At 44.4% G+C, this 11,710-nt stretch overlaps 1 protein-coding gene across 1 annotated transcript in view; it reads left to right on the forward strand.

Annotated features, from left to right (window-relative positions):
- Positions 1 to 11,710, forward strand: part of LOC311224787 (HHIP-like protein 1) — a gene marked incomplete at its 3' end in the record, with an annotated part of 110,239 nt that overhangs the window by 339 nt on the left and 98,190 nt on the right. Inside the window, 1 exon segment of the mRNA XM_084309908.1 lies at positions 1 to 976. This exon segment is cut by the window's left edge and continues 339 nt beyond it. Coding sequence (XP_084166034.1) covers positions 665 to 976 — 312 coding nt within the window. The 5' untranslated portion in view covers positions 1 to 664.

Here is an 11,710-nt window from a genome sequence, read left to right on the forward strand (position 1 = left end):
CACACACACACACACACACACCACTGACATGTCTGCAGCAGCGCCGCTACAGTGTCTCCTGTGCTGACTGGATCTATTGTGAAATACATTTCAGGGTTTGGGAGGCACTTAGGAAAATAGACCCAAACCTCACCCGGCATGTTGACGATGCTGTGTCTTTGTGACGGAGAGTCTATTGTGGTATTTCTGCCATTAAACTCATTGTATACCAACCACAACCATTGCTGTATAATTATTGCAAAGCCACAGTAAGAACAAAGGGCAGTGTCTCTATGGTTGGCACAGTGTGGGCTACTGGGATACCCTGGATATACAGTACCTTGCATTGCACATGCAGACGGCTACATTTAACACACCATCCCTGTTCTCCCTGAAGCTGTCGTTCAGGTGCACTTTGTTCACTGCTCACATAATCTGCTGAGTTTATTGTATAGCAGGTCTATGCTGGACGATCACATTAGCATCATTTAGTAAAGTTTAGTTTACGAATCCAATGCAAGGGCTCTGGAACCCTTTGGATCAATAACATCCGATCAGACACCGGGACCTGCGTTTACCCGCCCCCACTCGGGCGACGACAGAGTACAGAAAACACACGGGTCTCAGAAGACCTCCGCTGCAGCCCGCCCTGACCCAACGTGACTCCCTGACCACGGCCCGCACCATGACGGTAAGGAGCAGCGCCGCCGTCCCGGAGACCCCCCCCTCCTCCTCTCTCTCTCTGCTCCTCCTGCATCTGCTCCCGCTACTGCTCCTCCAGGCCTACAGGGGCAGCGGTCACCCTCAGTGTCTGGACTACAAGCCTCCGTTCGAGCCTCGCCAGCCTCTGGTGTTCTGTAAGGAGTACACCAAGTTCGGCTGCTGTGACCACGAGAAGGACGCCAAGATCTCCGACAAGTTCTACACCATCATGGATCATTTCGACTACTCCGGCTTCACCGCCTGCGGGAAGTACATCCGTAGCATCCTCTGTCAGGTAAGATACACCATAGACATATATATAAAGGCTAGATACCCCTCGCTGCTGGCCAATGGAGACCGACGTTGCCACATGGCGGCCATCTTGCCACAGGCAGCGTGCTGCCCACTCATAACATGAATGTCTATGGTGCATGTACTATTGATGTAGTGCATGTAACCGGTTTGGTTTGTTATAAACGTCAGAGATGTAGTTACCATACTGCATACTTATACTGGACTTTCATATGAAAATGATTTCAACATGTCCAAGCATCCTGAATCATAGGCACGTTATTAACGTTTGTAATAAACCAAACCGTTTGTAAATTGGTTGAAAATGTAGCAAGCTATGGTTATTTCAATAGTACATGTTGCACCATAGACATTCATGTTATGAGTGGGCGTGCTGCCTGTGACAAGATGGCCGCCGGTGAACTACGCTGGAGACTGCGCCTTGCACCATCTAGTTATATATATCTGGTTGTGTGTGTGTGTGTGTATGTGTGTGTGTGTGTGTGTGTGTGTATGTGTGTGTGTGCGTGCGTGCGTGCGTGCGTGCGTGCGTGCGTATGTGTGTGTATTCATGCATTCAACACCAAACAGCATTCACATGCTGACATATCTGCAGGTGAAAAGAGATATCGACAGATTATGTATGTAATTATGAGTGTTATGTTTTTACATTTGCTGTTCTTGGCTGTTCTAAACACTGGTGTCTGGTAGGATTCCTGGGGAAATCATCCGGCACACAGGAAGTGGTGTGTTTTACGTCACCCGCGGCAACGGTCGGTTTGTTTGGAATGAATAGAGCTCCATGTGTCACATCATCGCATGATTCTCTTTGTTTACACCACCATGTTGGCAGGAATAGCATTAGCAAAATTATTTCAAGCCGTTAGAATTCACTGCACACTTTTAACACCAAGGACATTGAACATCATATTGCAAAACCTGATAGATTAAACATTACTGACTCCTATAATTGTCCCTGGGGTACTTTTTGCAAGTATTGGAACAGCTGGAACTGACGATGTTCCAGACCTGCAGTATCCAGACATCTCTCATGGGGTATCTCTGCGAGTGTTTGCATTCATTCATTTATTTTGCATTTATTTAAAATTTGTTGGACCTTATGGTGTTCTTGTTTTGTTCTTGATTTATTGTTATGTTTCTTCTTGACTTGTTTAACACATTCAGGACCATTGGCCTGAGTCTAATTAGTGTCAAGAGGACCGGGGAATGTAAACAAACGTGGGGCTGTTTGTACAGCTAAATCTATAGTTTATAGTATTGCTATCTGTCCATTCTCATTGTCAATTGAGTCCATAAACCGTCCCTTCAAAATGGCTTAAAGAAAAAAATAATTCATCAATAGGTTCTCATTTTATAGCGCCGTGAATATAAGCGTTATACGGGATTTGGTCTAGTATATTTTCTGGAAGGCTAGATATAGGGCTAATAGCTGCTAACGTTATATCCAATGGCATTTCCGTTTTACAGATGCTACAGAAATAACTCAAACTGCATATGATCGGGACCATCCCAAAGCATGTATGCATGAAAGGGGGGGGCGGGCGGGGGACGTCATTTATTATTATTGATTACCAATAACCGTGTTCGTCTAACTAGCCACATAGGCCGATCGCCTGGATGGCTATCAAAACAATGCCCGATCGGGCTGTAATTTACGTGAAAAAGATCTTACCGTGGTCCGGGCTGATCCCCCCGAGCATTTCCCCGTTATCGATCGCCATCTGGTAGATCGATATGTCCACAACACAATCATCAAATTTGCTGATGACACAGTAGTGGTGGGCCTGATCTCTGCCAACGACGAGAGGGCCTACCTGGAAGAGGTAGAGAATCTGTCACAGTGGTGTCAGGAGAACTGCCTCTCCCTGAACGTCAGCAAAACAAAAGAGATGATTGTGGACTTCAGGAGATCGGGGGTCAGGGACTACAGCCCCCTCAGCATCGACGGGGCACCGGTTGAGAGAGTGAACAGTTTTAAACACCTTGGAGCCCACATATCCGAGGACTTGACATGGACCACACACATTGACAGTGTTGTGAAGAAGGCACGACAACGCCTCTACTTCCTCAGGCGCCTAAGGAAGTTCCAAGTCAGTCAGAAGATCCTTAAGAACTTCTACTCATGTACAATAGAGAGCATCCTGACTGGCAATATCACCTCCTGGTTTGGGAATAGCACCGCACAAGACCGAAGCAGACTACAGAGAGTGGCACGTTCAGCTGAACGCACAATTGGAGGGGGGCTTCCCACTCTCCAAGACATTTACAACAAGCGGTGCAGGGGTAAGGCTAAGATAATTATTAAGGACTCCAGCCACCCAAACAACTGCCTCTTTGAACTGCTGCGGTCAGGCAAGCGATACCGGAGTCTCATGGCAAGCACAGAAAGACTCAGAAGAAGCTTCTATCCCCAGGCCATCAGGTTGCTCAACGAACAATAACACTATGCAACAACCATCAAATGCACTCACAACACAACACACACAACACACACATCCATACGCACACACTCACTTTAAACAAACAACAAACTGCAGCACCCACTCTCCACACTTTAGAACACCTAGACACACTTTATATTTATTGGTAAAGGATTTGCACTACAACCCATACCTCAGTACACCTTACTGTAAATTGTACCTCATCCCATTTCTGCTTTGCACTATATAGTATTGTATTGCATTGTGTCCTGTATGATAGGGTGGGTTGGCCTTCTCTTGCAGAAAGGCGCAACAAACACTGGTATTTATTTATTTTTAAAGCCCTTATTGGTAAACAACCTGTTTATATCTCCTCACTGTTAAATTGGAATATTGGAACCTATTCAACTCGATCGAATGACTGGATGGTTCTTAGGGTTCCTCAGATTTGTTCTGAGCTAGGGAAGTCAGCCTTTTCCTTTGATGCCTCTAACTCATGGAATGTCCTTCAACTCACGCTAAAATTGGAGGTTCTCCCTTCCCTTGGAATGTTTAAATGTATGATTTCAGACCATTGTGTGACTACCTGTAACTGTTTTAGTTGATATTTTAAAATTATTTTTAAACGTTTTTAATTTGTTTTACTCTGGTGTTTAAATTTCTGTGAATATTGTTTTTATTATGTACTGTACAATCGTCGTTTCTGTAAATGAGGGAAACCTCAGATGCTTACGATTTTAAATAAAGGTTGAAATGAAATATTAGTATATTGCATAGTATATTGTATATTGTACGGTAACTCAGTTACTCTATTCTGCATCGAACATTGTACATATGTATATACTGAACACTGTGTCTACGTACGTGACTTCTATTTTTACTTCTATTTTTACATGCTATACTATTTTATTTTATTTTATACTTATCTTTTGTCTAGCACAGTCTCTGGAGCGTAACAGAAAGAAGCATTTTGTATAAAAGTATTCTGTACTTCTGTATGACAACTATTAAAGAAACTTGAAACTTGATTGGCTGATGATAAATCCCCTTATTGCATGGTGAAATCTGCGATCCGAAACGTAATCCAAGCTACATGCTGCACATCCAGAATCCTGCTACTGAAATCTCCATTGAAAGTAAAAAAAAAAAAGACTGATCCGTTCAGCCACAGGGCACACTGCATTAGCGCCCCTAAGAGGATCTGGCTGGTATTGCACCTTATCGAATTCATAGAGTAGGGTAAATCTGCAGTGCCGCTCTGCGACCTTGAATAGGTTATTAAAATGGAATAAAAGCAATAACAACTTCCCACGGATATATCCGTGCCTCTGTCCACAACCGGTGGAATTGAAACACGGAGATCTCCGTGGCCCGTCCCGAATGTGTTGAAGAAGACGTGTCCGGCCCATGGGGACATTAACGTGTGTTGTCGGGCCTTACAAATAAATTTGATTTGATTTGATTTGATTTACAAAAGCCTAGAGGGGTACAAATGGATGAAATCGGGATTTGTGATGAATATTCAGCTTTGGAGTCTACCGGCTAAAATATTGCTTTGTTGTCACTGCGTGGGTAAGTGTCACTTTATCTTAGTTTAAAGGCCAACATTATGTGAAATGTGCCTTGTCTCCAGAGTCCGACAAGAAGATAGATACCAATTTCCTCTCTGTGCGTTCAATAGAAAGCTCACAAAGCACTGTATCTGCTTCCATTCATTTGTATCAATAGCATTGATACCACAGCATTGATACCACAGCATTGATACCACAGCTTTGATACCACAGCAATGATACCACATCATTGATACCACATCATTGATACCACAGTGTTGATACCACATCATTGATACCACAGTGTTGATACCACATCATTGATACCACAGCATTGATAATACTCAGCTTTGATACCACAGCATTGATACCACAGCATTGATACCACAGAATTGATACCACATCATTGATACCACAGAATTGATACCACATCATTGATACCACAGCTTTGATACCACAGCATTGATACCACAGCATTGATACCACAGCTTTGATACCACAGAATTGATACCACAGCATTGATACCACAGCATTGATACCACATCATTGATACCACAGCTTTGATACCACAGCATTGATACCACAGCATTGATACCACAGCATTGATACCACAGCTTTGATACCACAGAATTGATACCACAGAATTGATACCACATCATTGATACCACAGCATTGCTAATACTCAGCATTGATACCACAGTTTAAAGTGTCCTATAACCTTTAGTGAGCATCAGGCTTCTTTTAGCTTAGCCTTTGTTAGCCCCGCAAAATCCATCCCACATAAAGCCTAGGTGGAACTTGCCTTTTTGTTCAATAAAATGGTCAGAAAGCGTAATGAAAGCCTCTGTACCTGGTATGAGGTCATCGCTACTCCAAGTGAAATCCATTGCTTGTGGTCCCAGTTTTCTTTTGCCCGCTTACAGCTCGTTTACGGTAGAAATTCTTTAGGATTCGGATAAAATGTGCTCTCTTTTACGCGTCCTGGCGCACGACAGCTATCCACTGTGTTCCCTCTGTATTACTACAGCAGGCGAAGAGACCAGCTGCTCCCACTTTCCCGCCAAAATTGTCTGTGTTTTGATTTTGACTATTGAATACCAGGACTGTGTGATTTTAACTGCCGGAGCTCTGATAGAAGACTGACTCAGTAGCAGTGTTAATTTTGTCAACTAAAATGGTGACGAAAGATCTTTTTTTTATGACGACAACGAGACGTGACGTCATGTTATTGAATACCATGTGATGCTAACGAGACTAAATAGTTTATTAAATATCGTTGACGACAACTGAGGACACAAAAATGTAATTTACAAAAACCAGGACGAAATTTCTCTCCATGTATGTTGATATTGTTGACTAAAACAAGACGAGACAAAATAATTATAACGTTTCTTAATGCCATCGTCCCGACAGAACAGTGTGACGGCTGACGGGAGCTCTGTTTTATTAGCATTAGCTGAAGAGCTATTTGAAAAGCTAGTTTTAGCTTAACGTTACCTTGGCTAAGGTTGGGACTATTCATAATCCAGCTGCAGACCTGCAAGCAAAGTACAGCAAGTTGGCAAAGGAGTATTCCAAGGTAAATCACTTTTTCACCAGTAACGTTACATTGTTTGTATTTCCATCTAGTGGCTAACCTAGCTCACGTTAATGTGGCTAACTGATCGACCTCTCGCACACAATTAATGACATGTTGTGGACAGCCATACCGGTGACAATGTTTAGCTTTTAGTGCCAAATGATAAGAGTCTGAGGCGGAGTCTCAAAAGAGAATGTTGAATATTTATTGTGCATTTAAAATCACAACAGAGCGTCTGCTACTACAGTAGCTAACCTAAACAGAGCCTTCTGGATAGGAGGAAGTGCGCAACAATGTATAATGTCCGTGTGGAACCAATGTGCCAACAACCTTTCCGTGGGTGAAGCATAGTTGAGCATAGAACTTTTAATGATACTAATACTAAAGTACTAATCAAAAGTACTCCTGTAGTCTCGCGAGAGGTGCAGAAATGGGATTTGACGTCAGAGGAGACGCTCCAGTCTGCGTTTGACTGCACAGACTGGAATGTGTTCCGCGACACAGATAACATTAATGTCTACACGGAGACAGTGCTGGACTATGTTTGTACTTTGGTGGAAGAAACAATCCCCACTACCAAAATGAGAGTTTACCCAAATCAAAAACCCTGGGTAGACAAATCCGTCCGTGAAGCTCTGAGAGAGCGCACCAAAGCATACAACGACGGCCTAGTGGCAGGCAACATGAATGACCACAAGGTGGCGCGATACAACGTAAGGAGGACAGTGTCAGAGGCCAAACGGCGCTACAGGGATAAAATTGAACTCCAGTTTGAACAAGCTGACTCTAGAGCTATGTGGCAGGGGCTCAAAACGATGACAGACTACAAAGGCGCCTCCCTCAAACTGAACAGTGACATCTCCTTAGCAAATGACCTCAATACCTTCTATGCGAGGTTTGATGCTGGTAATAACAACACCAGCTCACAAGCCACGGCAATGGGGGGGGGGGTCGGCTGCTGATGGAGGCGCAGTGTTCAGGGTAACAGAGCATGAGGTGAGGCGGACCTTTAAAAAAGTGAATATCAGGAAGGCAGCAGGTCCGGACGGCATCCCCGGCCGCGTCCTAAAAGTCTGTGCCGACCAACTGGCCCCAGTATTCACTGACATATTTAACCTGTCCTTAGAACAGGCTGTCATCCCCACCTGCCTGAAGAAGTCCACTATTATCCCTGTACCCAAAAAATCCAAGCCTGCTTGCCTCAACGACTACCGCCCTGTAGCTCTCACCTCCATAGCCATGAAGTGCTTTGAGAAGCTAGTAAAGGGCTACATCTGCTCCTCCCTCCCCATCAACATGGACCCCCTGCAATTTGCATACCGCCCCAACAGGTCCACGGAGGACGCCATAGCCCATGTGCTGCACACAGCAGCATCACACCTGGACAAGAGGCAGGGGAACTATGTGAGAATGCTATTCATCGACTACAGCTCGGCATTCAATACCATAGTCCCCTCCATACTCATAGCCAAGCTCAGGGACCTGGGCTTGAACTATGACCTCTGCCAGTGGGTCTTGGACTTCCTGACTGGCAGACCCCAGGTGGTGAGAGCAGGCAACTGCACCTCCTCATCCATCACCCTCAACATAGGGGCCCCCCAGGGCTGTGTTCTGAGTCCCCTCCTCTACTCCCTGTACACACACGACTGTGTGGCTCAGCGGAGTAGCAATACAATCATCAAATTTGCTGACGACACAGTGGTGGTGGGCCTGATCTCTGCCAACGACGAGAGGGCCTACCTGGAAGAGGTCAAGGTCCTGGCGGGATGGTGCCAGGAAAACAGCCTCTCCCTGAACGTCAGCAAAACAAAGGAGATGATTGTGGACTTCAGGAGGTCGGGGGTCAAGGACTACAGCCCCCTCAGCATCGACGGGGCACCGGTTGAGAGAGTCAACAGCTTTAAGTACCTCGGAGCCTACATATCCGAGGACTTGACATGGACCACACACATTGACAGTGTTGTGAAGAAGGCACGACAACGCCTCTACTTCCTCAGGCGCCTAAGGAAGTTCCAAGTCAGTCAGAAGATCCTTAAGAACTTCTACTCATGTACAATAGAGAGCATCTTGACCGGCAACATCACCTCCTGGTTTGGGAATAGCACTGCACAAGACCGAAGCAGACTACAAAGAGTGACACGTTCAGCCGAACGCACAATTGGAGGGGGGCTCCCCACCCTCCAGAACATTTACAACAAGCGTTGCAAGGGCAAGGCTAAGAGAATCATTAAAGACTCCAGTCACCCGAACAACTGCCTCTTTGAACTGCTGCGGTCAGGCAAGCGATACCGGAGTCTCAAGGCGAGCACAGAAAGACTCAGAAGAAGCTTCTATCCCCAGGCCATCAGGCTGCTAAACGAACAATGAACACTACACAACAACAACCACCAAACGCACATAGCACACACATCCACACGCACACACTCACTTTAAACAAACACACTGTAGCACCCACTCCACACACTTTATAGCACACACCCACTTTAAACAAACACACTGTAGCACCCACTCCCCACACTTTATATTTATTGATGAAGGATTGCACTACAACTCGTACACCTTACTGTAAATTGTACCTAAATTGTACCTCATCCCATTTCTGCTTTGCACTATATAGTACTGTACATTAGTACACTGCATAGTATTGTATATTATATGGTAACTCAGAACATTGTACATATGTCTATACCGAACACTGTGACCTCATTTTCTTCTTCTAAATTACATGCTATACTATGTTATTTGATACTATCTTGTCTAGCACAGTCTCTGGAGCGTAACAGTAAGAAGCATTTTGTATGAAAGTATTCTGTACTTCTGTATGACAACTATTAAAGAAACTTGAAACTTGAAAACTTGAAAACTAATCTATACAATCACCTGTTGTTGAATAAATACCATTACTTTCTAGTTATTACTAAAAAACTGTATATATAAAACAGTAGCTGTAAAAAATAAAGGAAAAAAAAAGTTTTATAATTTATATAATTTTTCTACATTAACTAAAAATAGACAAAAAATTCATCCGTTTTCGTCGACAAAATCTAGACTAAAACAAAAAAGACAAAATTTTGTCAAAAACTGACTAAGACTAAAATGCTCAGACATTTAGTTGACTAAAACTGACTAAACGAAAAAGAAATGAAGATGACTAAATATGATGAAAACGAAAAAGGAGCACTTGACACATGACTAAGACTAAAACTAAAATGAAAATAGCTGCCAAAATTAACACTGCTCAGTAGTTAGCATGAGTTTTCAAGATGAAAAGCAAGTCAATACAGTGCAAAAACACAACAGCAATGATCTCTTATCACCAATAGGTGTCGCCAAAGCAAACAAAAACATCATGTGACTGTCCACAACTAAGGCTGTCAAAGTTAACGCGTCATTAGCGCGTTAAACATTTGATACACCTACACATTCACTCAAACCAATCTTTCATACAAAATATAGGAGTTATGCCGATTTATTTTCCACATAATCTCAAACACACCCACAAACACTAAACAGTTTTGCACACATTCATATAGTTTGACAGTTATTGACAGTAAATGTGTTTGAATATGGCCACCAATGATGTCATTAGAGTAAGATGCCTAGCCTAGATGCACAGCCGTTGTCTGTGGCTGTTAGTCATCACTTGTTGCTCGTTTTGTTTGTTTTGGCTGTTTGTATCATCATATGTACGCGCTGTGCAAGGTGTCTCGGTCAATGATCGCCAAATACTTTTGGACATTCGAGCCTCGATTGTGGATCTTCCTCCCTTGAACGCTGAAGACGGGGATGCCTACCGCTGTCCGTTTCCTCGTCGACCTGGTGGATGGCCTGTGTGAAGTGAAGATCCAAGAGATGGAGTAAACGTGCAGGTGCCTTGGTTAAGCTGAGAAGCATAGCTCGTTTAAACTCTGTTTCCCCATTGTACCGGCTCAGTGGCCTCGTGGGTAGAGTGTCCGCCCTGAGTTCGGGAGGCTGGGAGTTCAAGCCCCGGCCGAGTCATACCAAAGACTATTTAAAAATGGTACCCATAGCCTCCCTGCTTGACACTCAGCATCAAGGGTTGGTTTGGGGGGAAGTCCTTGAGACATACTAGCGTCATGTCCAAGCGGTGTACTTGTACATCAAGCTGCCTCACGCTACGGAAACAGGAGATAGGCTCCTGCCCCACGTGCCGTTACGGCTCCAGAACCATTGGTTCTCAAAGGCAACTACTTCTCTTCTTCTTCCCCATTGTACCATCCACTCCAGCTCATTGACGATGGATCCGATCGCCGCTCCTGTTATATCCATGGCGTTCCCTGGAGCCCAGCTATATGCTTCACTTCTCCAACTCACGCCGGACACAGACCTGGGTGCGGTGCTGCTGCCTGCGCGCCCCAAGCTATGCGTGAAGCGCGGCGGGGCCAATCTCCCTCCACAACCTTCGCCGCCTGGTGTTTCCCCAGTCTTTGTCGAGGTGAAAATGGCTTTGATCAACGCCAATCATATATCCAACAAGACTTTTATCCTGAAGGAGTTTACGACAAAAATATTTCTTATTGATCACGGAGGCTTGGCTCCCTCCCGGTGAATGTGTGCCTCTTATTGAAATGTGTCCCAGTGGCTATGACTTTCTTAGCACACCTAGAGGGTGGAGATAAGATAAGATAAGATAAGATATTCCTTTATTGATCCCCCTGGGGAAATTCATGCATCATAGCAGCATGGGGAAGGGGGAGGGGAGGTACAGGTATAGTAAAAACAAGCCTTGTAGACAATATTACAAATCAATATAATTAACTAACTAACTAACTGAAATATACAGTATTCACATAAGGTGCAGTATGCATGAGGTAGTGTTATTGTCCTTTTAGGTTCTTAGTAGTTGTAGTTGGATGTCTGGCAGCAGTCCCTGCCCACTGTTGTGGAGCCTGATGGCCGCTGGTATGAACGACTGGCCGAGGCGGTTAGTTGAGTGTCGTGGGGGGGTCTAGCCGTGCTGTTTAAGACCACCTTCAACTGCCGCATTATCAACTGTGACCAATTCTCCAGCTTCGAGGTACAGTTGATGTTACTGGATTCTCCTCTCTTGATTGCTCTTGTCTACCGCCCTCCCAGTAGCAAAAACTTTATGCCCGAATGTTCTGACTTCCTTTCAAACATAATGTCTAAGCACGAAATAACTCTTA

This window comes from Notolepis coatsorum (genome assembly GCF_963971535.1).
Source record: "Notolepis coatsorum genome assembly, chromosome: 1".
Classification (NCBI taxonomy): Eukaryota; Metazoa; Chordata; class Actinopteri; order Aulopiformes; family Paralepididae; genus Notolepis; species Notolepis coatsorum.